The sequence below is a fragment of the Rhineura floridana genome, chromosome 7 (assembly GCF_030035675.1).
Source record: "Rhineura floridana isolate rRhiFlo1 chromosome 7, rRhiFlo1.hap2, whole genome shotgun sequence".
NCBI lineage: Eukaryota > Metazoa > Chordata > Lepidosauria > Squamata > Rhineuridae > Rhineura > Rhineura floridana.
This window is the reverse complement of record NC_084486.1, coordinates 67,862-84,129: the sequence shown is the minus strand read 5'-3', so window position 1 is coordinate 84,129 and position 16,268 is coordinate 67,862. Positions and strand designations below refer to the sequence as shown.

Here is a 16,268-nt window from a genome sequence, read left to right as displayed (position 1 = left end):
GCTTAGCAAACATAGCCATTAAGGCAACATAAGACAGAGAGCCTTGGTATTGTGTAGCTTGTTGCAAATAGAACTGCAGGTGGCTTGAATTATGCTAGTACAGCAATGTAAAACTATGTATGTTAGTAATGAAGGCATAGTAATAGTGTTCCTCTCTGACAGAATAACAAGTATCCCAACCCCCCTGCCTATATTTTCATGATTGATGTATCGTACAATGCGATAAGAAGTGGCTTGGTAAGGCTGATCTGTGAAGAGTTGAAGACTCTCCTGGACTACTTGCCCAGGTAATCATGCAGATGAGATTCCATTGTAAATAACTCATAAATTAGTAGAATTAATATGGAATGCAAGCTTCCCAAGAGATTTTGATTGTGAGGAGCATACTGTTACCAATGTACTTATTTAGAATATGTTTAATAATTTGCCTTTCAATAAAAATATTCACAAGGTGGGAGCATTTAACAAATGTATTCTCTGCTAAGAATGTCAAGTGTGTGCTAGGTGTAGAATAATGGGGCAGAATAGTATGATACCATTGTATTATTTGACCTTATGCTGTTGACTTAGCGTTTCAAGGCTTTCTTCTTTTTTTGAAAAAACAGAGAAGGAAGCATGGAAGAATCAGCCATCCGTGTGGGTTTTGTCACCTATAACAAAGTTCTGCACTTCTATAATGTGAAGAGCTCCCTGGCACAGCCACAAATGATGGTTGTGTCAGATGTAGTGGATATGTTTGTACCTCTGCTCGATGGTTTCCTGGTGAACGTTAATGAATCCCGCACAGTTTTCACTAGGTAAATGGCATATAGCAATAAATAGTTTGTATATCCTGTTACTGTAGCTTTCATAAAACACATTCCCAGGTTTTACCCATACGTAAGCTTAAACAAAATGATGTATTAAATGTGAAACCCAGAAAAATAATTGTGGTTTTGGGGGGTGGAGCATCTCTTGTTGTTGGCTGGTTCAGTCTCTGCCGTGAGAGCCAGCACTCTCTTCCTATAGAGGCGAGGGGTATAGCCCTCCTCTGTTCACCCACCCAGGACCCTCCTTGACAGCCATTAGGCACAAGGTTTTTAGTAAATTCTAGAATATTTTAGAGACTGTCACATCTAAGCCAGTCATTGTTTTATGGCATTTTGCTGCTATTGTTTTCTTGTTTTTACTGTTGCTCTGGTTTTATTGATCTTGTGTCTTGTAAAGTTGTTAACTTTTATTCTGAGCCACTTTGAAAGCTAAGGTTGAAAGGTAAATATAAATATTCTGAATGAATGGATATAGCTGACCAGCAAACATCTCCTCTCCTCTCCATCCCTTTGAACCCCTTCAGTTTCAAGTGGCTCGAAGGCATCAGCACCCAGGTGTTGGATGGGTTCATCTCATTATCTTTGGTTGGTAAAGCTTAAGGAGATGATCTTCTTCAAGCTTCTGCTTCTCACCTCAGCTAAACCAGGATTGACTTACTGCTACTCCTGCTTTCTGTTTGCCACCTGGCATTTTAGGCATGCCTGTTCTCTCCTTCCTCCTTTTTCTGTGCCCCTGTGTCAGGACGAGGAACCCTTTTCAACCTGAGGGTTGTATTCCTTCAAGATTGACCTTCTGGGTGCTGCATAGCAGTGGTGGGAGGGGCCCGGGGCAAAAAGGGCAGAGTCCAGATGTAGAATGGACAGAGCAACAGATATGTCTCTTTCCTTTGCACTGTTGGCTACATTCCAGCCACACACATCAGAGGTTTTTACACACACATCCAATCTCCATCCTGGCAAGGAAAAGACATTGGGTTGTATTCAGCTAAGTCCTGCTCAGAGTAGACCCATTGAAGTTAAACCTAAGTTAGTCATGTCTTAACTTCAATGGGTCTACTTTGAGTAGGACTAGCATTGAATACCACCCAGTATTACAGTTGAAGGATACATTCCAGCCAGGCAGAAGAACTCAAGGAGGATGTAGAGCAGGGCTGATGAAGGGACCTGGCTTGAGGAGAGGCCTGAGGACCAGACAGAAAACCGTCTTCACTTCACAGGCCTGAGGTTCCCCATCCCTGTCCTGTGTGATCCTCAGCTGCCATCATTCTACTTTAATCCTTACTCCTCTTCCCTGTCTTGGAATTGTGCAAGTTTGCTTTTACTGGGCATGCTTAGAACTCACTTTCTCATTTCAACAAACTGATGACAGAACTGTGATGAATTTTCCCTGAAAGGGAAATTTTTATTTTTCTGCACAGCCTTGAAACAGGCCAATGTAACCTTGTTTAAGTACCTTACCATTGTGCCTACACACATTCTAGTATGTGTGTGTGTGTATATATGTGTCTAACAGATACACTGAATGTATATGCAATTCACATCCTAAATGCGTTCACATAAGAATTTAGTTTGAGTCATGATTGTGTCTAGCCCCCACCCTCACTTGCCACCACACTGTGGCAGTTGGGGACACATTTTATTCACCCAACAGACTATTATAGCAATGCTGCTACTAGATACTCCGCTTTATTCCCATAACCCCATGCTATAAACAACCAGGTTTATGGGCAAGCCTCACCCCCCTGTGTTTCTTTGTGCCTTTTAAAAAGATCACAGCTATGGGCTGCTCCCTTTACCTTAGAGAAACAGTAATACATTAACTCTGTTACCACCACTGATGCTATTTCAAAACCTTTGTTTATGTTCAGCCAACACTTACACCCTTTTTTGATAGCTGACCAAGAACTAGGCAAGTTTGAAAACCAAATTTTACTGAACAGAAAATCAAAATAAACAAGGTTACATTAAGCCATTTCTTAAGCATGTGGTTACAGTTGTTCTTTAGTTCAAATATAGTACACTTAATAAGTTCCTTAATCTCTATGCCAATAACCAATTTCACTACCCCAAGATAAATCACTCAAGTCCTCTCTAAACCAAGCCTTCACAAACCTTGCCCTCTAACTGACAAACTTAAACTAAACCCTACTGTAAACTTTTACCTGTCTGTCAATTGTCAAAGCTTCCAAATATTAAACATTTCATTTTTTCATTCATTTCATTTTATTAAATTTATATACCGCCCATAGCCGAAGCTCCCTGGGCGGTTCACAACAATCAGCATAAAATACAATGAAACACATATTTAAAACAGTTTTTTAAAAGCTTAAAATTTAAATTTAAAACATATACATTTTTACACATACTATTCAGTTCTCAGACACTCAGCCAGTCACCATACAGCACATGCCAACATTCTGCTAGCCCATCCCCTCTCCCAATACTTACCACTTACTATATACACTCTATAATATTGCCAACTTACTATAAAAATTATAAGATAACAACAGCAACATTAGCATAAAAGCATAGAACATCCCTCAAAAAAAAAGCTGCTGAATTTATCTGACTTTGAATATACTCAGGAGAGTTTGAGTAGTAGAAGCTGTATAACTAGCCTGTGTTGTGCTGGAAGTGTAGTTTTGATTATTGCTATACACCTAATATTTGTCTGCCTGAACATTTGAAACCACACATTTGGAGCTGATAGATGTTCACTGAGCAGGAAAGTATCTAATTGTAGGGAATTCTAAGTTCAGTAATGAGTTTGAAGCAATTTTCAACCCCTTAGCAGATATCTTGTGAATGGCACAACACGTAAGAATGGATACCTGTCCTTGAGTGCACAAGATATATTAGGGATTTTGTTGGTATACCACTGTCTAATTCTTTACCTCTGATTAAGCTAACAGAGATGGTCTTGGAGGTATCCCAGGCTAATTCACAAAGGTAACCTCAGGAGTGGAGTGGCCTCACAAGTGCTTCTTTGCAAAGTAGCTGGGATTGCTGCCTTGCATAAAAAGATATTTATTACCCCTGAACATGGCCAGTCAGTTCCCTTCTGCTAGTTGTAATAAGCCAAGAAGTGCAAGGCTGAGCAATCATGTGGTAGATTGCACTGTTTCTTGTCCAGCTGAAATTCACCTCACAATACAGGACTAAATGAAGCTTTAGACACATTTAGACTGAGTTGCAAAACTAGCAAAGTCCAAATAGTGGCGCTCACAAGTAAACTTATCACAGTGGACTTCTGAGGGTTCTCTGATATCATCCCATTAGGCAAGCTGTAGTAAGCCTTGAACCGCTCTGGAAGAGTTCCACCAGAGAGCATCCCATGGAAGCAGTGGTGGCAGGGAAATGCTGTTGCTTCATCACCATAAAGTAGGCTAAAATAAGCTCTTGCCTGTATTCAGCTGGATTTGCTGTGAGCTTCCCACTACTGGTATTCTAGCTTGCTTGTGAACAATGGATACAGATAATTGCAAGATGGCACTGCCATAAGAAAGCACAGTGGTCCTAGCATTAAAACTGCTACTACACAGTTTAGACAATGTAGTAACATCCTAGTCCCAAGTACCTATTGGATACAGAAAAAGGTTAAGCAAACAGAAAAGAAGAAGGTGAGTACTTGACTCAAGATCTGCTGTTCCACACATATAGAAAGGAAGCAAACAACGTAGGGAAGGGCCATAGTTCAGTGGTAGAGTATCTGCTTTGTAGGCAGAAGGTCCCGGGTTGAATCCCTGGCATCTCCAGGTAGGGCTGGAAGACACCCCTACCTGAAATCCTGAAGAGCCACTACTAGTCAGTGTAAACAGTACTCAGCTAGGTGAACCAACAGTCTGACTCCGTATAAGGCAGCTTCTTGTGTTCCTAATTTTTTTCCAGAAGCCCTTACAAAGGACAAAATGAACATGATAGTACCTTTAATCTACAAAATGTAAGTTCTCACTCACTGGAATTCAGCTGGTGAATTTTACATGCCCTTTAACTTCAACTGTCTTTATTTGCAGCTTGCTGGACCAAATCCCAGATATGTTTGCAGATACAAGAGAAACAGAAACTGTATTTGCTCCAGTAATTCAGGCCGGCATGGAGGCTCTGAAGGTTTGTTAAACATTCATGATCAGTCTAAACTGACTTACATCATCTCTTCATTCTTGAACACTTAGTAAACTTGCTGAAATATTGGGAGGAGGCCAATGTATAAAGCATTTAATCCATAATGGAAATGTAACAATGTGCAATTAAAGTGGCTATTTAACGGCAGTCTGCACTACAGCATTATAGAATATGATAGCTGGTAAAACTGAAAAAGCAAAAAGGTATTCTGTACTGTGAGCACCTTATGAAATAAGGATGGGATTGGGTTTCAGGAATGTATTGAAAACAAGAGTTTACAATACAATTGTACAATGATCATTCACTTCTAGTAAATTGTTTAAAAACTAATCATTATGTTACTCAGTTGTAACAAAAGCAACCAAGAGATGTCTGAATAACCTTTTGTGAATTACATATCTCAAATGTATACAAGATAAGAATTAGCATACATTGGAGACTCAAATAGAAATATCACAGAACTGTTGCATCTTGCATCTCATGGCCTTTTAGTGCGATCGTCTATATCCCCCCCCCGTGTCTATTTTTCTCACACTTATAAACATCTGCCAACACTTCATACATTGTGGGCTCTAGACCACAAAAAAGTGTCACAATAAATTGTCTTCAAGCTACTACAGAACTTGTGATTTTAAAAAAAATAGTTATCTGAGATCACATGGGTGGGAAGTCAGCAATCTGGTGCTGTATTGCCTTTTGAAAACTTGTCCTTAAAGTATCAAACTTAGAAACCATTTTATTTGTTTTATTTGGAGGATTTGTGTCCTGTTCTTTAGCCAAAAGGCTCTCAGAGCAGCTCATAAAAAGTCAATTTAAATGAGACAGTCCCTGCCCACAGGCTAACAATCTGAAAGATACAACATACAATGAAAAAGGGACAGGGAGGAAAGAGGGGGGAAAAGCCAGCTCAGGGATTTACTGGAGCTTTGGCAAACCTACAGAGTTAATCTAACTAATGTGAAAGCAATATATGTGCAGCTGGATGTTAAAACTGAGGACTGTCAAGCACCCACCCACCCCCTAGTTCATATGGCCACTGTTTGTCCATATTTTTTCCTGAAAATCTTAAGTCGTCTTCTTTGAGAGGTAGCATTCAGTCTTCTGGACAAACATAGTGGGCTTCAGTAACTGGCAGGTTGTGTAACCGGTAGCTTGTAGCTACTACCACCTGCTGTCAAGTTTTACTTGATCCCTAATTCTCTTACCAAACACTGGAGAAGAAGAAAATATAGTAGTGTTAATGTAAATATATGTTGGGGCAGCAGGTAACATTACAGCCAATAACTGTTCATGTGAGACTATTCATATGAATTGAACAGTCTTGTAAGTGTGCTGATGGGAGTGTATTCATAAGACTTCTGCTTTCCTGTGATTGCAGTTCTATCTTCAGCATGCTGAGAGAAAGAACACTGCAGAGAGAACAACTTTAGATGATGGATCAGTTCTAAAGTATTTGGGGCCTTAGTTCTACATCTAAAGGGGATGGATGAGCTAAATTGCTTTTTTTAGAAGATGGCATGTAATATCTTAGTACAATGTATGTGTCCACGAGACGGTCACTGAGGATGTTTGAGAACCCAGAGTCTCTCAACTATCATATTTGCTTCTAAGCTAATGACTTCTGTTTGCTTACTTGCAGGCAGCAGAGTGTGCTGGCAAGCTCTTCATATTTCATACATCACTGCCTATTGCGGAGGCTCCAGGGAAGCTGAAGAATAGAGATGACAAGAAACTGATAAATACTGATAAAGAAAAGGTAATGGGTCTTCTGTGGGTGGCATTTGGGTTTTCTTCATATCTTTTCCTCAGGCTTTTCTTCCTTTATCCCTTCCAATTTCCAACATGTTTCTTTCACCACCATGGTCACACCCAATGCCTTATTTTCTCTTCCAATAATCTCCACAACACCCGAGGGACATACCAGTTCAGAAAGCTGTATAGATTTCTTCATTAGTTGGAACCCCCTGAAGTAATTCACAGGAAAGTGAAATGGCTGTTTTTAAATGTGGTGATACCGAAGGCAGGTACTAGTAGGAAAATTTATGGCTTCCCCTTTCCTCAGCCACCTGACATCGACAAGCAAAAAAGAAAGAATCCTATATGTAAAACATGTTAATTAAATTCCTAGAACAAAAGCCGAGATATAAACACTCTGAATCTTCATTTTCTCTTCATCTGCTTTAATAATGAAGATGTTATGTTGTATATCTGATTGCTCTGAACATCGCTTGGGAAGAGAGTTGGTAGAGATTCTTCCTTTTTTAACAGGAAGATGTGTGTGCAGACCTTCCAGTTCCCATACTGAGCAAGAATCACCAAACCCAGGAATGGCTTCTGCTCTTTGAAAGATCACCTCACGGATTCTCATTTTTTGCTAGCCAGTTGTACTTTGGCAATTAAGCCAACTGTTCAAAGCCATTTGCAAAGTGTTTTGTTCCAGTCTAGCAAACTGTGCTTGAAATGGCTTCTGTAGCTTGTTTCTATAAGGTCTGTATTACCATAGCCCTGGCCAAGCACAAGACAAATTAGTTCCAGATTTCAAAAGGGCAATGATCACATCTGGTGGTGAAGAAGTTAAATGATTTATTAAAGCAAGCTGGTTACATTGAACTGTCAGTATTTGCAGGCAATAAAACACTAAAATGAACTAGTGGCTAACAGGTCTCTACCTCCCTCCCCCTGCCTGTGCTCCTGTCTTATATGTGTCTCACTGGCTGGGAACCTCACAAACGGCTGCAGCGAGAATCTCTGGTCTGGGAGGAGTTATGACTCTTGAATCCTTGATGTTGCTTCTTGATGGTACCTTGAGGCTTTTTCAGCCCCTTTGAGGCTTAATCTCCCTGATCTAGGGGTCCTGTATTTATACCTAAAAGACCCTCTGGGAGGGGGTACCTTATACATATGAGATCATTATCATCCCAGCACCTAGATTGCTGGTTTCCCCCTCAGGCGACTTTTGTTGATCTCTCCTGACCCTGCATGTGTTACAGCTTCGGCTTCAGAATGCAACTGCACCCCCAGCTTTCCTTTCATAGGCATAACAGCTTGTTTTCTTGTTATCAAGAGTTTTGTTTACACAAGCAGGGTGAGAACATTTGTAAACCAATTAAGCTCACTGTCCCTCTTCAGCTTGGAAAAGTCATAAACCAAGCACACCTCGCAGAGCAGGGGTATGAGACAAGCTGGATTGTTTTGGTTAACTGAAGTAACTTTCCCACGTGCTGTTTTTGAACACAGAGTGAAACATTTTTTAGCTTGTTAGAGCCAATGTCAGAAAGCCTGTGTTTAAAGCTCTACAGCTTCCAATACATTGCAATTACAGTGTGCAAACCAATATGCACCCTAATCAATCGGGTATAAGACATGAATTATGGGACAGAGGCCATGCACATGCATGCCGTTCCTAAGGATCCTCGATTATACATCTAGATTCTTCCAGAAACGTGGCAATACAGTCATGGCAGATAGGATTAAAATAATTTTGAGGGGAAAAACCTTCTTTCCCTCCCTTCTGCCCTCTAAACATCCTAGGAACTGTGGTCATCGGTCAGATTGTAGAAAGCTCTTGAGGGAACAAACTTCCGAATACAAACAAAGAAATAGCCTCCAGTTTTAGAATTTGCTTTGAAGTTTAAGTTTAAAACATGGTCTGAAAAGCTTTTAAATTAAGAAATTCTGCTAAAAACATCCTAGACTGTTCATCAAGAATCTTGCAAACTGGCCTTGTGATATACTTTTCTCAATGTTTACAAGAGTGCAGTAATAGATTTAAGTATACACCTCTCAGGTATGGCAATATTGAACACTTTCATGTCCCAGAAATACTTGAAGTCATACACACTGTTGTTGGTTTTACTTCCATTTTTATCACATGGTGAGGATTGAGGGGAGATTTTAAACGTATTGTATTATTAGAAGTTGTCAAACTACTATGTCCTCAGTATTCAATCTCCTTTCTGATCTCTCTGTTCTGCTTTTTCTTTCTTTCCCTAGACTCTGTTTCAGCCTCAGACAGGCTTCTATAACAACTTAGCCAAGGAATGTGTAACACAAGGCTGCTGTGTGGATCTTTTCCTTTTTCCAAATCAGTATTTGGATGTGGCTACCTTGGGAGTTGTTCCTTGTCAAACAGGTGGCTCCCTTTATAAATACACATATTTCCAGGTATGGTTTACCTTTGATGCCTGCTCACTATTAATTATTTTAGTAAACAGTGGCTGCCATGCTGATCTCAGAGGAGTGCAAATAAAATAGCTTAACTAACTTTCTCATTCGACCAGCCTGAGTTAGTTGTATAAGATCTAGAACTAGTTTTTAATAGACTTTGTTAGAACTGTCAAGCTCTGACTTTTAATGAAAATTGTTTTTTTGAAGATGTGTATTTGTATGCTGGTCTTTGACCATAATAAAGCTATCTATCTATCTATCTAGTTAGAATGTGCAAGCTCTTTCCAGTTACAGAAAGAGCAGCTCTTTTGTTCTTACTCGCTAACCATACTGGCCTGCTTGTTGATTTCTCTGAAACCTGAATTCTTGTATTATCAACTAGCAGTTCAAGTTGGCTCAACAATCCAAGTTGGCTTAACATTTATACATAATAAAATGTATAATTATCAATGAGATCCTTATATATTTTGTAACATATAAATGAAAAATGTACAGAAAATACAATGGTTTATTTTTAAAGTGCTGCTCTTTCAGAAGACTATCTTGACGTTGTGCTGAATTCCTCCTGGGCAAGCAGTATACACTCAATAAATGTGTGGATTTAATTTCTATCTTAACCTGTCATGCTCTAGGAATTTCCCCACTACGTGTTTTGAAAACTTGTTTTTAAAAAAATCTGCCTTGCATTAGCAAATCATTTTTCTTAAAGTTACATTACGCTGAAGAATGACTATTCAATTAGTAGCTAGTAAGGGGAACAAAAATTCCTTCTAGACATGTAGAATTTATTTTATTACTAGATGTATTATGAGGAAAGGTTGAAGGAACTTGGCATGTTCAGTCAGGTGAAGAGAAGGCTGAGGGGTGACATGATTGCACTCTTTAAGTACCTAAAGGGCTGTCACATAGAGGAGGGTACAGATTTGTTCTCTGCTGTCCCAGAGGGTAGGACTAGGTCTAATGGTTTTAAGTTGCAGGAGTGTAGATTCAGATTGGACATTAGAAGGAACTTCTTGACAGTAAGGGCAGTTCGGCAATGGAACCGACTGCCTAGGGAGGTGGTGGGATCCCCTTTGCTGGATGTCTTCAAGCAGAGGCTGGACAGCTATCTGCGGGAGATGCTCTAGCTGTGGATTTCCTGCTGTGAGCAGGGGGTTGGACTCGATGGCCTACAAGGCCCCTTCCAACTCTATGATTCTATGTATGTGGCCACCCATTAACGCATCTTCTCTATGCAGTTTACAAAACAAGTAAAATAATATATTAAAATGTAAGAATACGTTAGAAATTAATTAATCTGGCAGAGAGAAAATAGTCTATTAATACCTAAGTTTACAAAATAAACACAGTGTACACATTGGGACTCCAGATTTTGTTTCTTTGATATGCTATTTGTTTGAAACAAAAAGTCTTCACTTTGTGTCAAAAGACCACAAAGATGGAGCCTAGAGAACCTCTCTGCGAAGGCTGTCCTGCAGCTGGGATGCCATTGCCAAGAAGACTTTCTCCCTAGTAGCCTTCCCATTGTGCCTCATTTCATGGGCGCACATCGAGCAGGACCTCTGAAGAGAAGTTTAAGGTTCAGGTGGCTATATATGGCAGAACACCATTTTCATGTAACCTGGTCCCAAGCTGTTAAGGGCTTTATAAGTTAAAGCCAGCACTTTAAACTGGGCCTGGAAACAAGCTGGAGAGCTAGTGGATTGTTGTATAGCTTGCAGGTAACAGGTTTCTTTAAGTCTGCAGATGTGTGTGCATGCATGATTTGGGTGTTTAATTGATTAGATAGAGTTGGTTCTTATATAAGTTGGAGATACAAGATAGTCTTGCAAGATGATCCTAGGACTGAAGACTGGTAGGATTTACATTTGCAAAGCATCTGTATACTGGCTGTGTGAAACCTACTGTTTATGTATACCAGGTGGAAACAGATCAGGAACGCTTCTTGAATGACTTGCGTAGAGATGTTCAGAAAGAAGTGGGCTTTGATGCTGTTATGAGGGTCCGCACAAGCACTGGTAAGTACTTATGAAAGTGTAGCGCATATGCTGTCTGGATGAGAGCACACCAAGGTGTAGCCCCCAAAACTGCTAAAGTTAGGATGCTGTTTACCATCAGAGACATCCCCTTTTGCTCAATAGTGGCTTTCTGGACTGGTTGACTCTAAAGGGTTCTTTACTGGGTGTCTTCTGGGCTCCTAGGCATTCGAGCAACAGACTTCTTTGGAGCTTTCTACATGAGCAACACAACAGATGTGGAATTAGCAGGCCTAGACTGTGACAAAACAATCACAGTGGAATTCAAACATGATGATAAGCTGAGTGAAGATAGTGGAGCCCTCCTTCAGGTGAGGCATGCAAAATGGATGATAATGGATGCCATTCCTTAGGAATATGTGTGTTCCTTATCCTAGTTCTTGTTTAGATGCTAAATACTTAAAGCCCAAGAATATTCCATGCTGTTCAAGCCAGCACCCATTTTAAGCCAGGGGTGGGTAACCTTTTTGGACCCAACCCATGGGTCAACTTTGATAGGTGGGTGGGGCAGCCAACCATCAGTTGTGTTGTCACATGATTGGCAGGTGGAAGCCACCCTCCCATCAAAATTCTTGCCCTTTGCAAGCCTCTCTACACTTCTCCTTTCTATCTTCAACTTGGAAGTGAAAAGGAGCTGCAGAGGGTGGCTTCAAAGAGCAGCACTGGGAGGGAGAAGCAGTTTCCATTGAATGGAAACCACTTCCCCCTCCTTGAGCAAGGTGCTGTCCTACCAGCCATCAACTAACCTGTGGTCGGGAGTATGCCTTGCTCCAGCAAAGGATTGATTCAAGCTCCCAGTTGCTCCTTTGAAATCCCACTCTCACCTGGTCCACACCTGATGTCATGTAAAACATCAGATGTAAGGCCGGTGGGCATGGCTTCTTCCAAACAACCTTGTGTTGTGGGCAAAATGGTGAGGCCTGGCAGGCCATGTTTGGTCCATGGGCAAAGCTTGGTTCCCCACCCCTGATTTAAGCACTGCTATTTAGTTAGAATTGTTGGAAATGCATGTAGTGGGATGAACTGTTTCTCATACATACAAGCAGACACTCTTTAACAGTTCTGCTTATAATCCTTCTCATGCAGTGTGCTGTGTTGTATACAAGTTGTGTGGGACAGAGGCGACTGCGTATTCACAATCTCTCCTTGAACTGCTGCACACAGCTGGCTGATCTTTACAGGAACTGTGAGACGGACACACTTATCAACTACTTGGCCAAATTTGGTAAGGGGCCACCCTGTAACAGTTTCCTGGAGAGGGCAGTGAGGTACAGGAAGCCTTGTGGGGGAGCATTCTTCATGCACTGTGAAGATAGTTGAAAGCCCTACCTTCCAAGCTGATGTACATACAAAAGCATCCTAACCAGGACTTGGCAATAGCCTCTGTTGAATAAGACCTGTTCACGCTCTATCTTATCACAGTGACTATGAGAAAAAAAGCCTTGTTTATATTTTCTCCTACCTATGACACGTTTGTTCCCAGGGTTTGCCAGCATACATGTGACTTAATGTTATGTACATCATTGTGTGGCCAAAAAATGTGGGCATTATTAAGGGAGACAGTTAAAATAAGCACATGGAACCATAACTTGTATTGCAAGCAAAGGCTTTACAAAAGTAAAGTATAATTACCAGATGCCAAGTCAAAAGCTGTTCCTAGAATCAGGTTACACATGTTTAGCTCCCACTATCAAGGACGTGTTGTGGACAGTGAGCAACACCCCTCCTAGGAGGTCCTTCATTTATTTATACACCATCAGATCTATACAGTTAACTTACTGCTTAAGAGCGCTTCAACTGGAACATGCATACTGGCTATGTTTATTATAATGACCTGCTCCGATCCTAGGGTATAGAACTTACTGTATCAGAGTGGAGGTTTTGAAGGTTGGCACTTCCATACCTACTCTGGCCCTGAAAGGGCCTGCATGTCTGTAATTAAGAGTTTTGGGCACTCTGATCGTGGCCTGGTGAATGATTAAGAGGATAGCAAATATACACACATACTTTTCCTTTATGTGCCATACAGGAGAATATCATGTGGGTTTGAGGATCTGTCTGTTTTGATTTTTTTTTTTTTCCTGCTAGTGCAAACTGCGTAACTGTGTCCACACATCACAACTACATAACCCCCAGTGAACACCTGTGAAATCCAAAGGTTGTGTGTGTTGAGAGAAGGCTAAAAGTGCCAAGCAGTGTGTGCTGCTTAAATCATTGATGTTGTGCTGAAAGAATTTTCAGTGACACATCAGTCATCTCTTGGTCAAGACAAAACAATTAAGATGACAGTTTGCTTTTTTTTCCTGAAGCATATCGTGGAGTTCAAAACAATCCAGTCAAGGCAGTGAGAGATACACTGATCAATCAGTGTGCCCAGATCCTGGCATGCTACCGGAAAAACTGCGCTAGCCCCTCTTCTGCTGGACAGGTAACTGTTTTTGTGGGATACCAATCCTGGGTTTGGACACAGGGAGGGCAGTCAGAAGTAGTTAGGAAAAGATCTATCTAATGATGCTAACATGGAAAGGAAGCTGTTGGCTGTTCCTCAGAATTGCCTTTCAGATAGTTGTGAAATAGGGTAGCCAGTCCTCCTCCATTTCATGAATTTTATTAAACCAAGAAACAAACCTGGGTGATCGTATTGTTACGATGTTCGTTTTATTATAACACAGTGATAGTAAAGCTGTTACATCATAGTATCACAGGTGAAAGGGACCAAAAGACCATGTAGGCCCCAACGCAGGGACAATCTGTTCACCAGCCCCAATCAGTATATGCTGTCCAGACCATAGAAGGTCATGAGCTGAAAGCAACGGCAGAAGCCGTTGCTTATAAAGCAGTTGACTTCAAAGGCCCCTGGATAGAACCAAGATGCATCCTGCAGAATGTGTCAGAAGAGTGGAGAAAAGGCAGAGGCAATATGTGAGATCAGATTTCCCATTGTGTTTCAAATATCTGGATTCTTCCTAGGGGAAAAATGCTCATCAAAAACTAGGGCTAAAAAGCTGCTCTCAAATGCTGGATAATATTTTACTGGTGAAAATAGTTGTTTGCCAAGACCTCCTGGTTGGCAGCTGGACACTTAAGATTCACAGGCAGATTCTGCTTACTTAATGGCATGTCATATTGCTTGTAATCCACTTGAAGGTGCTTATACACTGTATAATATACAATGCTCAAGTCTAATCAGATACTTATGATAGGTTGCAGTTCTAGTCTGAAGTGCAACAGCAGCAATTCATGAACCTTCTCAAGTAGTTCTACTGTTCTCTATTATAGGCTGGGGGGGTTACATCTGTGCTAAAGTTAGTGGTGGTTCTGTTGAGTTTTTAAGATGTAAAGAGTTCTTAAAGTTCTCTTTCCTTCACCCACCCCTTTTCCCGCCTTAATGATTTTTTTTTCTAATTTGACGTCTTATCACTTTTAGCTGATTCTTCCTGAATGTATGAAACTACTCCCTGTGTATCTGAACTGTGTTTTGAAAAGTGATATGCTCCAGCCTGGGTCAGAAGTCACCACTGATGACCGTTCCTACATCCGCCAGCTAGTCACTTCTATGGATGTGGCAGAAACAAATGTTTTCTTTTACCCCAGACTCTTGCCTCTGGTAAGTGCTTCTGCGTGTAGAAGGCTTTTAATTGCTTAAACATACAACTCGTGAAACAAGGGGAAATTAAGATAATTGGATGCTGCTGTGGGGAGGGGAGTACTCGGAACTTAGAAAATGGTAGCATTTCTGTTGGAGCTCTGGCACATACCTTTGTAATCATATCAAGATATTCTACCTGCAAGATGAGGACATTAATAGTATTGTTCTTCTAATTAGGTCCGTTACAACATTTTTCAGTTTTATTGAATGCTTTTGAAAAAGGTTAATGACAAGTTCGAGGTTTTATTTTTTTACCCTGTGAAAAATATTTTTTCAAAAAGCAGTTTCATTTGTTGCATTTAGATATAACACCGAATCATGAATTGAATAGCAAGAGCTTCACACCCATATGTTCCCTCCTCCTTTGCTACATGCAATCAGAAACTTCCTGATTTAGCTTCAAACCATATATTGATATGTCAGCTCAATCCAGAAAACTATGTCTTGCTTACAAGAAAGGATCAGACTATGGTTAGTGATCCTGCTTTGCAGTCAGTGTATATTGTACAAAGGTTTCTAATCACAATGAGGGAAATGGAAGAGGAGGAACCATGTGATCCTGAAGCTCGTGCCTAGTCATTCTCATAATCCCAAACAATAGTCTGAGGAAGGGGCACATACGCATATAGGGCACCTTTTACAGACACCATCCCTGATTAGGGTACTGCAAGAGCAGCAGAAGACTCCGTGCACAGTCCTGCTCTTGAGGTTATGTGAAGGCTGTTTGTCTTAGGAAATTGGACACTGAACAAGGAGCCATGTTTCATGTGCAATACCACATAATACCCCTCTGCCACACTTTCCGCTTCCAAACCTGGAGCTGTAGAGGACAGCAGGGAAGGCAATGTGAGTTCTTTGACAAGAGAAAAGTCAGCATCCTGGAGGCCATGCCTTTTGGTTTGACTGCCAAGAATTGTCAAGCCCTGTTTGCATCCTCTTGATATAGGAAAACATTTTTGTATTTTCAGGTAGGTCTGCAAGTATAAGATTATTAATACATTGGGACAGGTATCTGAAGGACCAGCTCCTCTCCCCATATCATCTTGCCTGTACCTTGATGTTGGATGGATGGGGAAGTTCTTCTGGTAGTGCCATTTTTGCAGGAGATTAGGAGATCTGTGGCTCACCAGTGGGCTTTTTCAGTAGAAGTGCCCCAGCTATGGAATATTCCCCCTCCAAGCTTTAATTGGGGCCAACCTTGGCAACACTAAAGATTCTTCTCTTCCACCAGGCTTTTCTAGTGGGCTATTATATGGCTGAAAGATCTATATTACCAAGTTACATGACTATTCTGGCAGATATATTTAATGATGTGTGCTCATTTTTGTTTTTATTGTGTATTGTATTCTAATTGTTGTGACCTGCTGCACCTAGGCATCATGCCGAAGGCCAGGATATAAATCTTCTAAATAAAATAAATTAACCTAGGGAGCGGCCTTAAACTGAGTCGGACCTTTTGTCCACGTGACTCTATGTGGTCTATAC

The 16,268-nt window shown here is 40.8% G+C and overlaps 1 protein-coding gene across 7 annotated transcripts in view; it reads left to right on the top strand.

Annotated features, from left to right (window-relative positions):
* Positions 1-16,268, top strand: part of SEC24C (SEC24 homolog C, COPII coat complex component) — a 64,270-nt gene that overhangs the window by 32,475 nt on the left and 15,527 nt on the right. For all 7 annotated transcript variants that reach the window (XM_061634585.1, XM_061634586.1, XM_061634590.1 and 4 more), the window contains 10 exons: positions 163-287; positions 606-797; positions 4,823-4,916; positions 6,571-6,687; positions 8,925-9,095; positions 11,020-11,116; positions 11,300-11,445; positions 12,221-12,359; positions 13,444-13,562; positions 14,562-14,741. In XM_061634585.1, the coding sequence (XP_061490569.1) occupies positions 163-287; positions 606-797; positions 4,823-4,916; positions 6,571-6,687; positions 8,925-9,095; positions 11,020-11,116; positions 11,300-11,445; positions 12,221-12,359; positions 13,444-13,562; positions 14,562-14,741 (1,380 nt within the window). The remainder of the gene's footprint in view (positions 1-162; positions 288-605; positions 798-4,822; positions 4,917-6,570; positions 6,688-8,924; positions 9,096-11,019; positions 11,117-11,299; positions 11,446-12,220; positions 12,360-13,443; positions 13,563-14,561; positions 14,742-16,268) is intronic.